At 44.0% G+C, this 16616-nt stretch overlaps 2 protein-coding genes across 3 annotated transcripts; one reads left to right on the top strand and one right to left on the bottom strand.

The window, feature by feature from the left end:
- Positions 1-8916: 8916 nt before the first annotated feature.
- Positions 8917-12001, top strand: nme6 (NME/NM23 nucleoside diphosphate kinase 6). Its single transcript, XM_070987276.1, has 6 exons — positions 8917-9168; positions 9391-9486; positions 10233-10335; positions 10497-10536; positions 10973-11133; positions 11608-12001. Exons 2-6 carry the CDS (start codon positions 9394-9396, stop codon positions 11757-11759), a joined length of 549 nt encoding a protein of 182 aa, XP_070843377.1. The 5' UTR covers positions 8917-9168; positions 9391-9393; the 3' UTR covers positions 11760-12001.
- On the bottom strand, positions 11973-15965 carry baalcb (BAALC binder of MAP3K1 and KLF4 b). Of its 2 annotated transcripts, XM_070987277.1 has the most exons (5): positions 15838-15965; positions 15036-15200; positions 14093-14314; positions 12728-12927; positions 11973-12474 (listed from the first exon to the last, which is right to left on the bottom strand). In XM_070987277.1, the coding sequence occupies exons 3-5, from the start codon at positions 14271-14273 to the stop codon at positions 12310-12312; spliced, it is 546 nt and encodes a 181-aa protein (XP_070843378.1). In that variant the 5' UTR covers positions 14274-14314; positions 15036-15200; positions 15838-15965; the 3' UTR covers positions 11973-12309. The 2 variants fall into 2 exon arrangements, with proteins under 2 accessions (XP_070843378.1, XP_070843379.1); XM_070987278.1 differs by lacking the exon at positions 15838-15965 and having other exon boundaries at positions 15040-15178.
- Between the last annotated feature and the right edge of the window lie 651 nt (positions 15966-16616).

Raw genomic sequence — 16616 nt, 5'->3', positions numbered from 1 at the left:
GGCCGTCATGTCCTCTTCAGTCTTACCTGGTGGAACACAGAGAGAGAAAATGATCACCACTCCTGACATAATCTGCATAGTTACAGCACAGAAATCTGCATGTTACCGAGCAGATAGGTCCTATTTAGAGGTTTGGGAAACCTGACAGCCAGCGACATCGCCCTATTTCCTTCCAAATCCAGCCTACAGGAGCAAACCTTTGCCCTCAGTGACAGCTCCACATCTCTGCCCACCCTCCCCTCTTCCTTTTTTGAGAGTCCTGCGGTTGCTATAATGGGTGACAGCTGTGGTCTGTCAATCCTCCTTCACTGTCAGCCGTTGGGGCAGGGCAGGAATTTTTTCAAGAAGTCCCTGAGACCCGATCAGCGGCTCCCTGGGAGTAATGCTAACTGCACACGTGCCTGAGCTGAAGGAGAGGGAACAGGCCTCTCACCTGTTGTCCTGCCACACACACACACACACGCAGCCTGACATCCCCCACCCACCCACCTCATAAAACAAAGACACACTCAGACAGTATTGCGCTCAGTGAAGCTCCATCTTTTAGAGCTCTTAAATAATCAACTCAGAAGTGTCTTCCCAGTGCGGTTGGTGCTCAAGTCCCCTTGAAACCACACACTTCCTTACATTCCATAAGTGGTGTATTAATATGGGGATATAAGGAAGCATGTCCTCACAAGGGGCAACAACTGGATTCACCGCTCCTCAGACACAAAGCACCCTTTCATAGTCGCAGTTGCAGAGTAGTGGGAGCAACCCGGCTTAACAATGGTTAACTGTGACAGAGCGAGCGAAGAAGGACACGTGATGGCGGCTTTGGGCATCTGCGCCATAAACTTGTTAGAAATTCAAAGTTTGGGTTGACAGATTGGGAAGTTTCATGTTTGATTTTTATTTTAATGTGTTTTCCGACTGCTGTCTTCCAGTACAAGCAAAAAGTAGGGCCTCCCAGTGCTGAAAGAAAATGTCCCTCACAACAGGTATTAGAGAATTTAACGTTAACACTGCTGACCAGCAGCCCCTGCAGCTCTTTGATGGCTGATGCCAATGTGCTGAACGCTGTTGTGTTTAAATAACTCTGGAGGGCGAGGCGAATTCTGACGTCCAGCACACAAAGGTCACAATCTGTCCTCTTTGCTAAACACTATGCCATGCCAAGTTATGTGGACCCTAACAACTGTGTGAAGAAATGAGTGTTAAAAGGACAAACATTTGAAACTTTACTGAGCTTGAATGCATTGAAAATGTTTCCACTCACCTTTACTGAACCTGCCGCGTCTCCTCTGGTGGTTTTCTTGCGTAGCTGGAGTTGAGCCTGAGGCCACGCTGGGTTCAGGCGGCGTCTCCTACACTGTCTGGTGGTGACCTCCTTGGGTATATCTAACCACTGCTGTGTCAAGCAGCTCCGAACCAAATGGCCTTTAGAAAGACTCGCCCTTCTACTTTGATTAGACTGTGATGGCTCCTGATTCTTTCCTGTATCACACCTTAGCTTCCCCCTCACCTGACGGAGGTGTCAGCCTCTGCCACAGTGTGCTCGGTCTATCGTAAAACTTACAGAAGACATTGAACAACTGGTTTGACACCTGAGTTTACTCACTTGGTGGTACAAATCAAAGAAAACCAGAGGGACTAGAAGTCTGCAACCTCTGCTTGTCATTGTAAAGCCCATTTTAGCCCAGTTAACCTTTTACATTAACCGAGAAAAAAGAAAAGCCTCTCATGAAAAGTGGCCAAAAGGCAGAGATGTAAAAAAGGACTATGACCAAAAACACTTTCTGTCACCACAGAAAAGATCAAACTCTGACCAACCAAAGCTCAAACTACCCTTCAGCTTCCTGTAAACCTCATCCTGCCCCTCTCCTCTGCTCGCCTCAGCTCTCCTGCGATCAACCATCCTCCTCCGTATCTGGCCTGTGGATGTGCCCACGACAGGCCTTGCAGATCGGCCTTTTCTATCCCGCCAGGAGCGCCCCCCTCCAAAGCGGCCTCCCACCTGTTGGTGTCCTTTAGAAGCCCGGGCCTCTCCTGCGCCTCCTGTCCGGCCCAATCAGGGCCCTGACAGGGGGGAGCCAGCCTGTGAAATCACACCTCTCAGCTGTTCACACTGGGCTCGAGACACCCTACACCCCTACCGTTCCTCCGCTCAGCCCCCACCCCACCCTGCCTCTATTTTACACCGAATGTCAATGGCTCCTTTTTGGAGGAAAAAAAAAAGAAAAAGAGAGGGATACAGAGAAACAAGGAAGCAACTGCACGATGGGCGTGTTTTATAGGGTTTGGGGGTACAGTCAGAACAGCAGTTACAGCAGCCACGAGCCACAGCTGAAGCCAAGGTTGAGTTTCATCCCTGTTTGGTTTCCGCGCTTCGCTTCAGTTTCATTGTATCGTTTACAGTGTTGGAAAAAGTGACGCTCGCTGTTGTCAAAGCATTTAGTAGCCTCTGACAAAAGCCATTTCTATGTGATGACATGATGTCTTGAGGTGACTGCCTGAGAGGAAACACGGTCAACCAAATGTGGCAAATCCTTTGACAAACAGTAAGGTAAACCTGTGTTAATGAAGCGGAGTCGATGATATGTGAGGAGTGTGAATAAGTTATATGGGTCTGCACCATAACAACCAAGCAATAAATTCTCCGGGATGGCCACAGGGTGACCATCCTGCCACCATGACGCTTACAAAACACTGAATGTAACATTTATGGGAATGGAGAAATCAAGAGAAATGGCTGAGCTGAAGGAGTAATCAACCAATTTAAGTGTTGCAACAACTTTTCAGCTCTCATCAGCCGGTGAGGATCAGACACCTTACTTGCTCTTATTATCTCCAAAGTAATTGTATAGAATCTGTAGATCCTTATATGACCATTTTGAAGGATCTGTGTGATCACAGAGTGGCCAACACTGAAGAGGCTCCAGCTCAGGGGTTCATTTTCCTCTGCTGCAAGCACAAGCCGCTCCACTAAGGTCAACACCTGTGTTCTAAAATCAGCGCTGGGGCTGGGTGTGATAGGAACCCGGGCCTCATTCACAGAAAGCTCGAGCTCAGAGAGGGGGGCTTATATTGAAACCTAATAGTCTCGCTATTTTCGAGGCACTCGCTGTCCACAAATAGCCACCCCATCGCATCTTTGTAGCTCCCGTTTTTCTCCGCCACAGGATGTTGTCTAAATTCGACAGTTGTTCAATATTTCCCATGGCCCCTCGCCAGGGTGTATCACAAATGCAACATTTCCACTAATGCCAGCTATGCGCCAAGGCCTTGCCAGATATATCTGGGAGCTAGGAATATCAGATAACTTTCATTGTTGAGTGGATTCTTGGTCGCTCACACCGGACACAATGGTTAAGACACAAATCATAATCCTGCTGTTCCTCTTAATGGACAGCTGATCACATACTGGCTCACAGGCCGAGGATTTACCAGCAAACAGACTCTCACCGAATCATCTGCTTCTCTTTCATCATGTGTCACGCATCATGCAAAAGATCTCATCTTACTCCGTCATATTTTTTTTATCTGTCAACCCCTCTTCTGTTTGATTTATTTGAGTTCCAGCCCATCCATCCCAGTCACTCTGGTGATCATTTATAGTTTCAACGAATCCCATAAAAAAAACCTCACAAATCATGATCATGATCTGATGTGAGAGTGAGATTCAGTGTGACATTTCACTACTTTTGAAGAACAATTAAGCCAAAATGGGAAGAAGACAGCGCAGGAGCTCAGCGCTTGTGTTGCATGTTATCTACAAATTGGGTCAGCGAGGTTATTTTTAACCCGTGTTCACATACCGGGGCCCCCGTTTGCTAATCACTTTGTTCCCCTCTGTCATACCCATCCACCCTGCTGCCAGTGTCCCACTGCTTCTGGGGAGGTCACAACATGCTTCTCTTGGCAGGAGGAAACAATTTCCCTCTGGACAGCAGGTAGAAGATAGGCCTGGGGTCAGTCCCCAGAGCAGTTTCTTTAACAGTGGATAGCATGGATTTCTATTGGTATAAATAAACTGGCAGCTGACACCAGACCAGGTCCCGCACATGCACGGGATGGGACAACCTCACAGACTAACCCCCTGTTTTACAAAGGAAACTCTGCAGGAGGTAGAGAGCTAACCTTACATTTACATTACATTCATTCTAAGTCTGATTTTTTTAAGATTATTCTGCAAACACAGGACTAAAAATGTATTTTAAGATGTTAGAGAGTGGGGTAAAGTTCACAAATAACAGCTCAACATATTCGCAAACAGTGAATGAAAATATATACTAATATCAGAGATACTGTAGATTTTAGGTGTTTATATGTACTAACACAGCGGCAAATATATGCAGCATGTAAGAAAAAAAAATAATCACACAGCATGAGAAAGTAAAACCTAAAATCTTTAAACCAGTGAAGGATGCTTCAATGAGAAACCAGCATGTAAAAGTGAACCGCTTGATCCTGACGGAGGCCGGACGGTGCCATGTTGCTGACTCATTACATGGTCTGACATTAATGCCACTCTGTGTCCTTCCCTGGGCACACCAGTTGCCAGGCCTGAGGTTGACACAGCTGTTGCAGAGAGCCTGGTCCCGTGTGGTGGAGCAATGGAGCAGGAAGGTCAGAGGTCACAGGCATTTAGGCTAAAAGAGAGAACAGGTGATGGAGAGGTGAAACAGACCGCTCCCGCGATCCACAGAGGAGGCAGGAGGATTTAGATGCTTTGAGGTCATTAGATCAGAGAGTGAACTCATTCCAGGGATACAGTTCAGGTCTTATGATTAAGAAGCTGATTTAGCTGTTTGGTTACAGTCTAACCCACAATTTCACATTGTTTTCACCAAAAACAATCATCCAAACTCAAAAAAACACACTGGTCACATCAGCACATTAAGACAAACAAAAGGTGGTCACTCTTGATCACATATAGGTTTCATTCATATGGGTTGAGATATGGCGCCCTAATTAGGCTGTGGTTTGTTGCTAAAGCCCCAAGAGGTGTCATGACAGGAAACACATCCCTTACTTTTCTCACCAATCAAACAATCAGGACATAAAAGGGTTCTGGGTGTTATGTCGGGGGCCTGTGTCCCCCACCCTTTAAATGGCCCCGTTATAACAGTCAGGCGGCCTCTGGGTGACCTGGTGACAGGTGAGCTGCGATGTGGTGGATAGGTGCACACCAGAGGTCAACACAGAGTATGTATTATTTTCTCACAAATCAGGTGAAAACTTCTTTAATAAAATGTGCGCTGTGGTTGTTCGATGAAAAATCCAGCATGAGCAGCCTTTCTCATAGAGCTTCACAGGCCCACAAACGAGGACAACAGCTTAAATTTACAATTAGAACACTGTTTTAATGCACTACGCAACATAATATATCATCACAGGTCTGTAGTTTCCAAGAAAGTTTCCCGAAAGTAATTATTAAGTTTGGCACCGATTATGAGGAGTCGAAATTCAGAGTGTCTGTGCCTGACGTATAGTTCATCTACAGTAACTAAAATGCCAGTTTAGGGGGCATTGCCTTTTTGACCTACTTGTGCTCATGCAAATGTATGTTGGAGACGCTTTTTTGAGTTTTATTCGCCTCAAATGCTTGTCTGCCATCACATACATATTAATGTATGTTCAACATGTTTTCATGTCATCCTCTGCTGTGGCTCCTGGTGGATGAATGTATGCGGAGTGGCCTATGGACACTAAAAGTGGCCGTGGGGGTCGTTGGTCAGCTGCCTGATTCCCCACCAAAAGGGAACGACAACTGCAGGAGAGGCAGCAGCAGCAGCAGCAGCAACAGCAGCAGCAGCAGCAACAGGGGTGACGGTGGGCTTCATGGTGGGCAGAGAGCGGGGGATCAGCTGAATCAGCCGCCCAGCTGAGGATGTTTAAAGGAAGAGTCAGCAGAGAACAACGGTGGGCCGCTTTGTCCGTCGTCCATCCTGAGTCCTGTTTGTTCTGTTAAAACAACACATCATCTGAGCTCCCAGATGCATTCAAATGACGCGTTCCACCATTCTTTAAACTATAGAGACATTCACATCATCAGAAGAGAAAGAGAGCACCAAAGAAGATAATGAACATCTGAGTTCCTAAATATTTCCAGTCCCATCATCTCTCGGCTCTAATTAAGGCAAGCAGATCCTAAAACACTTTTAAAAACATCTCCTGAACTACACAGGTTGATACTTGCTCTATTTTGCTGTGAATTCTCTGAGCCGATGAGTCAGAATCGCTTCTGTGATGACACACAATGTAATCTGGGCTCGATTACATCTTGTGATTCAACTTTCTTGTTATCATCTGCATCCCGCATGTCCTGAGTCGGCTCTGACAAGACAATTGGCATCTGTCTGAAGCAGTCAGTGAGTAACTGGAGTCAAAATCTTCACCACCATCTGTTGACCTCCGTCACTCATGTACATCAGTAGATAGGAGCTACGTTACAGAGCTGCAACATTCACTTATGATTTGACTTAGCAGCAACAAACCATCACCTTCATACCTCATCTCTCACAGGTCATCCATCAAATTACATAAAACCAGAGTCACCGGTGGAGTGTAACTAAGTACATTTACCCAAGAGTATTTCCACTTTATGTCAATTGATACTTCTACTCGGCTAAATTTTTCTGACAGGAGTAGTTAGTAGTTGCTTTTCAGATTTAAATTATAAATAAAAAGTTTAGAAAACACTATTCACTGTAGATTTAAGCAGCGGATCCCAACCTGTTGGACTTGCAATCACTTCCAAAAACACAGTATCTAATTGAAGCTCCTTGTCCTGTTTCAGATGTGTATGAGCTGTCAGCAGTTCAACCAAAGAGACATTTACTCGCAACACTTCTCCTGTTTTATTAAAAATAACACATGCAAAGATGAGAGGAAAGTCGAAGTTGGAAAGAGCCAAAGGTTTCATTGCAGGAGAACAATGTTAGATTGGCTTCATCCTTCTCAAAATAAATATGAGACACGCACTCTGCAATAACCTTTTTTCTCCAAAACAGCAAAATATACACATACACAACCACCACCAGTCCACTAAATACACTGCAAATATTACCCAGATTGTCTCATTATTTAGATCTATTTCTTTGGCTGCGCAGCACACTTCAGATTTCTCATGTGACCCTTCAGGAAGTTAATGACCTGTCTGTATATACAGTCATTAAAACAAACCCTCAGCTTCTACACTGACATGCTCAGAGCTGCACCAGTGTTAATATGTGATTTCTTTTAAATTGTAAGTCATAAAGACTAGTTGTTAGATTTACTATCTCAAGTATATTTAGCTGACAGTACTGAGTAGGATTTTGACTACAGGACTTTACTTGCAATGGAATATTTTAGGTACTTCAGTAAAGGATCTGAGTATGTCCTCCTATAATAACACATAATAATACAAGACTTACTACATGGTCTGTAGGTACGTGGTTTTTTCTGCTATATCCTGAAAAAAAATTGCCCCATTCAACCCCTCACCCACCCAACACCTCCTCCTGTCCTCTCCATCCCCCTCATGGGTGGTAACAGCTGTGGTGTCACCCCAAGTCACATGACATGGGCAGGTGGGAGAAACCTATGTGGGACATCCATCCCCCCTTTCTTCCCTCCTATTCTCTCTGAATGTCAAACCCCACAGTAATGCACGCGCACGCACGCACGCGCGTGCACACACACACACACACACACACACACACACACACACACACACACACACACACACACACACACACACACACACAACCTCCTCTTTTCAAGGGTGTGGCCATTTTGCATTGCTGGAATGTGCTCCGTGTTTGTAACTCATACTGTATGTCTGATCTCCCACATTGATGAAATTCCACAGACAGAAATCTCTCTCGCTCCAGTCCCTGCTTGTAGCTGTCATATCAGCTACTCATGAGCATCTATTCAATAATCTCAACTTTACAGTTCCAAGATTTAAAGAGATGTCATTTAGACAAGCTTCATGCTTCATGAAGCTCTGAAGCGCTGGGGAAATTCACCTTAAAGCCCCAATGAGGCAATCTATAACATTGTGTATCTTTTCTAGGATTTGATATTTAAAGAGAATATAAGAACTGAACAAAGAACAGTTTTTGCAAGATTCATAGCTCATGAACCGAGACATGTTTTTCAAATAGTAAAGTGTAAACCAATGGGATACATGGGAACATTGTGACTGTGTTTGTCAAAGGAACAAACACACGGGGCATCCTGTTAATGATGGATGCCTGGTCATGGATGGAATAATACACAAGAATTGATTAATTTATTTGCTTATTGAACAGGCATAGTAAAAATAAAGAACATTTGTAGATAGACTTTCTTTCTCTCTCTCTCTCTCTCTCTCTCTCTCTCTCTCTCTCTGACTCTTTTTTTTTTTTTACAGATTATAAATAGATTTCTTTTTTAAATATTTGAGTACCTCTTTCATGAAGTGTGACATTGCAAAGGTGGGCTGCAGCTCAGTGCAGTGAAGAGGTACAGTGTCATTCAGATTGAGGACTGAAATTCAAGCACTCATATGGAAGGAATCTACTTTGCTGCAGTGCCGTTGTGCGATTCACTGAATCCCAGTTAGATCCAATTGTGTTGTTTTGTAGTGACCTTGTCCCTGTGGAGCAAGGAAACCAGAAACACAGTCCGCTTTATTTCTACTATAAAGAGACTCCCAAACGATGTCCCAAAGGATTTGAGTTGGACCAAACTTCACAACTAGTGTAGTTTCTGATGCGTTATAAGTGCATTACATGTGTGTTAACCTGGTGATTCAGTTACTTTAAACATAAAGTCACACGCACAGCACAGCACATGTATGTTTTAACTTTTACAAATATTAACCGAGCTGTGAAATACATAAATATTTTGTCACGAGTTTATGAGTTTTTACCTGGCGTCACTCCGGCAGTGGGAACTGAATGTGCTTCTCCAGTTTCTGGGGACAGTATTTACAAGCGGACTGAGCTGTGCGAAGGGTAATTCAGCGTATATTCGCCCGTTTAACGTGTAAAATCACGTGAATATCCCAGTGTGTGGTTACAGAAACCACTATAAAAAGGACATATACGTGCGGACACGAAGGGGAGGCTTCATATTAAAGAAACGGCTTCATATTCGCGGCAGTATGGCGGCGCTCCTCTCCTCTTCAAAGTGACCAGGGGCTTAGAAACTGAGGTTTGTATCTGTAACTGAAGCTGGAGGAAATACTTGTGAGCTTTAACAGTTTAGTTACTTCATTGTCGAAGGTCGGATTTTTTCGGCTTATGTTTGCACTGTATATATGTGGCTTTTTTCAGTTTCACGTTCAAACCGTTGGCTAAAGCTAATAGCAGTTAGCTAGCTGTCACATCCACAGCTAACAGCGTGAGCAGCCTTTGATTTGTGTCTTCTCTGCAGGCGATGTTGCTGACAGCTCGCAGTCTGTCCAAAGTGCTGCAGCTCACCCTGGCGGTCATCAAACCGGATGCTGTGGCTCATCCTGTGATGTTAGAGGTGAGCTGAGAGTTAGCATAGACATTAGGTCTGTCTCCAAACACATTCAAGTACACTGCTTCAGCAGTTTGAACACCACCGACAATACACATCAAGGTGGGGATCGTTATTTTCTCATATCTCACGTTGCTTCTTGGTGAGTTCCATAGTCACATATGTTCAAAATGTAATTCAAAATGTTCACTGATTATGTCCCTGATACTCCCTGCAGTGTCCCATTATTACACATCATGTCCCAATTTAGTAGTGCCATAAGATTTAGACTGTGGAATACATAAAACATTTGATTGTCTTTGTCTTTATTCATTTTTTTTTTTTTACTTTTAGCTCAGCATGAAATAAAATAATAAAGGAGAGGCCTGTTAACTGACAGGGCCTAAACCTGCTGCATTCGCTCTTTAATTCAAACAGTGAAGGTGAAGCTCCATTTGCTGTCCTGATAGATTTACAAGCCCCGCGGCCTCAAAGACCTGAGAGCTGTGTCAGTCATGAAATATTCCATCAGTGAAAGGTCCCATTTCACAGCAGAATAAATTGGAGCAGTTTACCTCTGTTGCCATCTGTGCCGGAGAATGATCTTTTTTTTTTTTTATCAGAATACTGGTTTTAAGTATCATCCCTCCAGGCAGGTCTACTACAGTAGATGATATAATAATAATAAAAATACCTTGTTCCTGCATTTTGAAAGAAATCTGCACACACGTAGTGTAGATCCAAACATATTTCAATGTTTTTCTGTCTTTCAGACTCTTCACCAGACAATCCTGGACAACAACTTTGCGATTGTTAGATGCAAAGATCTCGTGTGGACGAGACAGGACTCACAGAGGTTTTATGCTGAACATTCAGGTGAGGCCACAGCTGCTGTTCACATTTATGTAAATGAGCAAAGTTCTGCTGTAGTGACTCAGAAGCAGGATAACTGGAAATGATTTCTGATAATGCTGATGTTTATTTTTGAGTCAAAATGTTGAAATCTCTGTTTAACCTGCTTTTGTTTTGCTTCTTAGGGCGATTCTTCTACCAAAGGCTTGTTGAATTCATGTCCAGGTAAGCCAGCGCAGATGTTCCCAAACCACCACTGATGCTTTGATGCATTCGGATACTTTCTGTTTTCTCTCTGATCGATTTGAAATGGAATAATGGAGAAATTTCCATACTGTGTAACCCACCTGCCGTTCCTCTTTGCTGCTGAAATAAATCATTTTCTGAAACATTCACAACAGGAGTCTCAATTGTCAGCGGTCTGCCATGTTTAGTACAGCACTCCCTGAATCAGTTGTCTGAAAATTATCTTGTACCCTGCTCACAAGAGCTCTGCACGCCCCCACCGCATTACCAAAAGGTGTCTGCAGTCACTTTTCATCTCATCGGAGCTGTCAGCTCAGTGTTAGAAAGTGTCCCGTGTTTAAAATGAAATGTCTGTAACAGCCACACGGAGCAGAACATGCTTGATTGGTTATATTGTTGAATTCTTTCCCCTCAGTGGTCCGATGCGAGCGTACGTTTTAGCCAGAGAGGACGCCATATGTCACTGGAGAGAACTGATGGGACCGACCAAAGTGTTCAGAGCCAGATACACCTCGCCTGCATCCATCAGGGCCCAGTTTGGACTCACAGACACACGAAACACGACCCATGGCTCAGGTAGGCAGCGTGTTGAGTGTCGTGGATTTCTATGTGTCTTAAGCCTGTACATTATCACGTGGGCTGTCTGCTCACATGCTGCAGATTTAGCATGTTTAGCTTTGGCAAACTCTCACTGTAACTGTAATTATGGGGCAAAAAGGCAAATAGCTTGAAACTTTATTCTCTAGGAAAGTTGTGTTGCAAATATTTGAATAAATCTTGGTCCATTTGCTGAAAAATATTAAGGCAGTATTAACAGATCACCTAGGCTGTGTCCAATCGGTTCCCTTTTCACTGGATTGTGCACTGTGTTGGTGCTGCGCCGTTTTTTTTGAGCGTGAAATGAGTGAACGGGAGACTTCAGACAAAGCCGTAAATTTAGAAACCTCAGACTTTAGTCGCCCATTCCATGCAAGCTTAAAGATTTAGGCTCAGTGTGCTGACAAGTGAGGAAATGTACTAAATCATGTTTTTTATCTCCCCTCCCTCCAGATTCTGCCGAGTCGGCACAAAGAGAAATCCGTTTCTTCTTCCCAGACTTCTGTGCGGAGGAGTGGATGGACAAGGAAGAGCCAGCGTTCAGATCGGGACAAATACATTACGACCATCAAAAACAGATCCACGTGCCTTTAACGCAAAGCTGACCTCAGAACTGCTGTTACAGCCACCGATCCCCCAGGAGCACATAGTCACTCTGCAGCAGAGAAGATGCTACATGCTACATATGATGTACATACTGAGTGATGATCCCGGAAAAGTTTTATTTGTTCCTCAAAAGTGCCAACACACTGATCCCATTAAAACTGGTGAACCTGATGTGTGAGATATGCAGCTTTTATGAAGTCATCAAAAACAAGGACAATCAACGTTTTTAATAGTCATTAGAAAACACGAACGACTAGATCAGAAAATTGAACACTTTATTGCGCAAAACAACACGATGTACTAAGACAGTTCTTTACATTGTCATCACAAACCCCTGCATGTCCAGGCTTCACTGTAAGGAGTGCAAATCATCACAATCAAGTTCACTTTCCTGAGCCATACTAGCACAGCAGCAACTACACGTCCTGTGTCAATGTCACATACAAAACTAAAATATTTATGAAGTAATACTGGAATAATTCACTTTTACCCGCTGACATTTCACAGTTGTCTTCGTTAGTCTTTGGCTTCTTCCAGCCTCCCCTGCGCTCAAGTGTTTTGTGTGGCCGCCTGTTTGAGGCTTTCCACAGGCTTCATTACCTCGTAGGTGGTGAGGGACTTCCTCACCTTCCCCTTCTTGTCCACCTGATGGATGCTCTGCGTCACCGTGATGGTCACCTGCTTGGTCGACATGCGATTGTCCTGCCATTTTGTCTGATAGTGATGAAGAATGAATAAAAAAAATACCTTCATTAATGTGGAAATATGTCTAGTAGGGTCCTACAAACTCTATGCTGATAATTTTCGGATGGTCCATGAATCAATTAGTGTAACGTGTGAGCAAGATATGAAAGCAATGTCAAAGATGGTTTGATTCCCACAACTCATTACTTTGAATAAATCAACAGAAAAGAAAAAGAAAAGGTGCTTTGATATTCTAAACTGGACTAATTAAAGAGACTCTTACAATCTCCTCAGTGTGTAGGACACTTGTGCGCTGCACTGTGGTGCCAGATGAAGATAACGCCGCCTCCCTGGTTGGAGAACCCAGTATTGCAGGGGGACTGCTGGGCTTCACGTCATTCAGACTGGCTTCAGACACGGCCGAGCAGACCTTCAGGTAAGCCTGAGCGGGTAGAGGGAGGCCGTCCTCAAAGAAATCTGGAACTGGAACAAAAGAAAAGCTCAGCTTTGTCGCTCTCAAAGCAAAAAGGTCTGAGAGCTGGATGTGGGGGTGAATCCTCAACGTGGATGTCCACACACCTGCAGTCTGTGCACACGGTACCTTGATGTCTTTAAAATGTATTTACATATAAAGTAGCTGCACAGACTGCGTCCTCCTTGTTCATGTGTGAATGCGAACTCAAATTTTTTAAAGAAAATTCTGCACAGTAGTGATAAAAAACACATCTCACACATGCATGCTGCACTACGGTGGAGCTAATGTTTGCTAATTAACTTGCCCAATTCTGGATCTGTTTTATCTCCACGGAGCAGAGCGTCACTGAGTTTGTCTTCACAATGACATCAAGGCTCCTCGGCCTGCGTTCACAAAGAGCTGCATGTGTTACCATGAGAGCCAAGTCGCGTTTGAGCGCAGTGGCTTTTGATGCAGCCTATTACGCCCATTTCCTGATTCATCGCCTCCCGGCTTCAAAGAAAACACACCCGCAATTCAGTGCAACAGACAAATTAACAAAGAGCAGAATTATGGTCTGTTTTTGGAGCTGCAGGTAGTGACTAACAGCATACGAGAAGAAGAACAAAGCAAAGTGTCCTCATGTCATTCACAATCCGTCGCTACAGCGTGAGGGCACCCACTCGTTGAGCTTGTCACACATTTTCCAGATTGATTTTCCTTGTGCACAATGGATTCTTCTTTGAATCATGCCTCCAAAATGTGTAACACTTGTGGGATTTTTTTCCTACAGGGAAAAGCAGATGTACCAACACATACTGTACACTGCAGCTGTCACGCTTCAGTCTGATGTTAGGTTGCTAATCCTGCCAAATTACTTTCAGCAAATGACCCAAAGCCTGAACTCTACATGCTCAGCGTGAATAAAAGCAAATATCAGACTGGTATGAAACTGAACAAAAAACTGAATTTCTGCTAATGCAACACTCATAATGCAGCAATTACAAATGATGGATGTGGATTTGGTGCAAAGATCGATAAAAAAATCAAAGTGGGAATCTAATTAAGCACTAATCTATACAACCATAAATGTATCATTCATGTGTTTGGCTGTTAAATTACTGTCTGTTCCTGTTAGGAGATCGATGAAGTGTTCAGTCAGCGATCCACTCAGCCGTGATTCATTCTTCTTACCCGGGCTGGCTGTTTTCTCAGAGGTGAAGCCGGCCTCAGAGCCCTCCGAGGGGATGCTCTGGATGGACGACAGGGGGATCTCAGTGTCCGTGCTGGTCAGCCACGTCGACTCCGTCTCCTTGGTCCAGCTCTCCAGGTATCGAGGCTCCAGAGCGTCAGTCCTGCTCCCCCCGCAGCCCATAGCTCTGCCTCAGGGCTCCCTCACTTCACGGCTGGACGCGTCTTCAGAGAGGGAAAAGAAACCCAGACTAAATCAGAGGAGGCTGTGAGACTGACTGAGGGGACTGAACGTGTGCTGACCCAGTTTTTTTTCCAATTTGCACAGAAAGATCTGTGATAATTTGGTCACTATTTCATCTTTCTTCTTTCCATTACACCCACTGCTTAATGATATAAAAGAATTAGAAGCAGAACAAATGAAAGTATTTTGACAATTGATTAATCATTTAATCCTTGTGTTTTGTTGGAATTTAAATATTCCCCACTTTAGATGTCACATGTGATGCGCTCATGAACAAATACATGATATGTAACACAAAAAATGTACACTATATCATTTAAATAGTCACATTACTTAAGTTTGGGGTTATTACAGTAGACCCCAGACCAACTGCTTTAACAAAAAATATACTAAATTGGATGTGGGAACAGGTAAGAAGGGGTCGGGCTGACTCAAGCGTGTCAACACCAATCACACATACAGATCATAATGAAAACACATTGTATTCAACATGTTTTACAGCTGGCAAAGTCATTAGGTGTAAAATTAAAGCTACTAAAACTAAACTTGCTGCTTTTTCTGTCTTATGCGATAGTAAACTGTATATTTTTGAGTTTTGGCTGAGGAAAATGATCATTAACTGCAGGCCAAAAACAAACACTGAGCTGTTTGATTCTGTACAATTGACCGGGCGATGTCTCATCCAACACTGACACATTGTACCTGCAGAACAGCACACAGCCTTGATGCAGACCAATTACTCCTGTCCTTCACAGAGTAGTTTGAGTGGCACCGTCAGTTTTCAGTCTCCTTCACATTTCTCCATGAGCATCTGAAAGCAGCATCTCTGATGGGGTGAAGGACACCATCCAAACCAGCTCCGGTCACCTATGAGACATGAAGAGAGGCAGGGGGAGACTGGAGACACTGGAAATGTTGTGTCTCAACATTTCCTTAAGTCAGTTTATTAGCCTGGCACACAATAAATAAAGCTTTGCTCTGTCTGATACACAACAGGCTTTGTGGTTATTAAGCGGCTCTTTAGTGGGATCTATCTATCTGTCTCTTAATCAATACATCTTCTAGAACAATTGCAGAACAGTCAGATCTGCGTCTGAAGCCTCACCACGGTTTAATCACCGGTCAGTGTGAGTTATTGAACCGAGCCCAACGGGCTTCCCTTTAAACTAGCCGCTGCCAATGTATTGATGCGCTGACACTGAATTAGCTGTTCACAGCCAAACCTCCTGTAGATCGTTATATCAGCTGCTTTACTTATTTGTTTAAGTGAATCGTCTCATAAAACGAGGGGATCCAGCTGGGCACCATTCACCGCGCAGCCTCCCCGCAGCGTCAAAGCGGCGGTGAAGGCGCAGTAAACGCACCGCTGTCACCGCCACAGGCCGACAACACAACAGCAACGGGAAATAAACGCCAGTAAACACGCGGTAAAAAACGCGCCAACGACGCCGTTTAGTCCTCACAGAGCAGAGACGGAAAACGGTAAAGGATGATCAATGCTTACTGGTGATGGGCTGCTGTCGGCTCGCCCCGGCGCTCCTCCCCGCTGTCTGCCTCACAGACCTGTAACATGCTGTCAGTGATGAAGCTGCTCCCGAGGGTGACACCGTCTGTCCTCCACCCATCCTCTTTACCGGAGAGAAGGTGGTGCAGATTCTCCATCAGTCAGCCTGATGTCGTGCCGGTGAGGAGGTGTCTGTACGGGGCAAACTTTACATTAATATGATGATCCGCTGCTTGTGCTCAGTCACTGACACATGGCTTTTTGCTTGAAATCAAACTTCATTTTGGCCAATTAAACAGGCAAATAATGTGAAATAAAAATCTAATATGCTCAGCATTTCATAAATATAGGTCAGTGATTCTGATTCTGCTGTTTTACATACAAAAAGTTTACGTTCAATGACATTTAACCAAGAAATAAGATCTGCTTCACATACTTTCAGACTTGTATTTTTCAGCTGTCTTGCTCAAAGGCACTTTGGCACAGCAGAACCTGTAACTTCCTGATTATATAGCCCAAAAACACCAATAAAATGTTCTCTACTCTGCCCACAAGGGGACAGTCACAGCCCACTCCTGTACTTAAACAACTTGGCTGGTAAACGTGATTCCCATGTTCTTAATTATAGGAAGGGTTAATGTTGTAAATTTTTAAATGAATCATGATTTGTTTGGTACATCTGTAAGTGTCAGAAAATAAATAATTTAATCCAGATCTCAGGTGCAGTAGTTTCAGGTGCATGTAGTAAGATGAACAGTCCCATGTCACAGGAAAAAGTG

Source organism: Chaetodon trifascialis, chromosome 19 (assembly GCF_039877785.1).
Source record: "Chaetodon trifascialis isolate fChaTrf1 chromosome 19, fChaTrf1.hap1, whole genome shotgun sequence".
NCBI lineage: Eukaryota > Metazoa > Chordata > Actinopteri > Chaetodontiformes > Chaetodontidae > Chaetodon > Chaetodon trifascialis.
The sequence above is the reverse complement of the archived record's forward strand: the minus strand, read 5'-3'. Positions and strand labels throughout refer to the sequence as shown.

What these genes read in the sequence shown, in the direction of transcription:
- baalcb (XM_070987277.1), bottom strand. Translation starts at nt 14,273, where the DNA reads ATGGGCTGCGGGGGGAGCAGGACTGACGCTCTGGAGCCTCGATACCTG. An exon ending in TGAGAAAACAGCCAGCCCGG is followed by an intron (nt 12,928 to 14,092) that starts GTAAGAAGAATG and finishes CTTTTGTTCCAG; the next exon opens with TTCCAGATTTCTTTGAGGAC. An exon ending in TCCTACACACTGAGGAGATT is followed by an intron (nt 12,475 to 12,727) that starts GTAAGAGTCTCT and finishes CATCACTATCAG; the next exon opens with ACAAAATGGCAGGACAATCG.
- nme6 (XM_070987276.1), top strand. Translation starts at nt 9,394, where the DNA reads ATGTTGCTGACAGCTCGCAGTCTGTCCAAAGTGCTGCAGCTCACCCTG. An exon ending in CTCATCCTGTGATGTTAGAG is followed by an intron (nt 9,487 to 10,232) that starts GTGAGCTGAGAG and finishes TCTGTCTTTCAG; the next exon opens with ACTCTTCACCAGACAATCCT. An exon ending in AAACACGACCCATGGCTCAG is followed by an intron (nt 11,134 to 11,607) that starts GTAGGCAGCGTG and finishes CCCTCCCTCCAG; the next exon opens with ATTCTGCCGAGTCGGCACAA.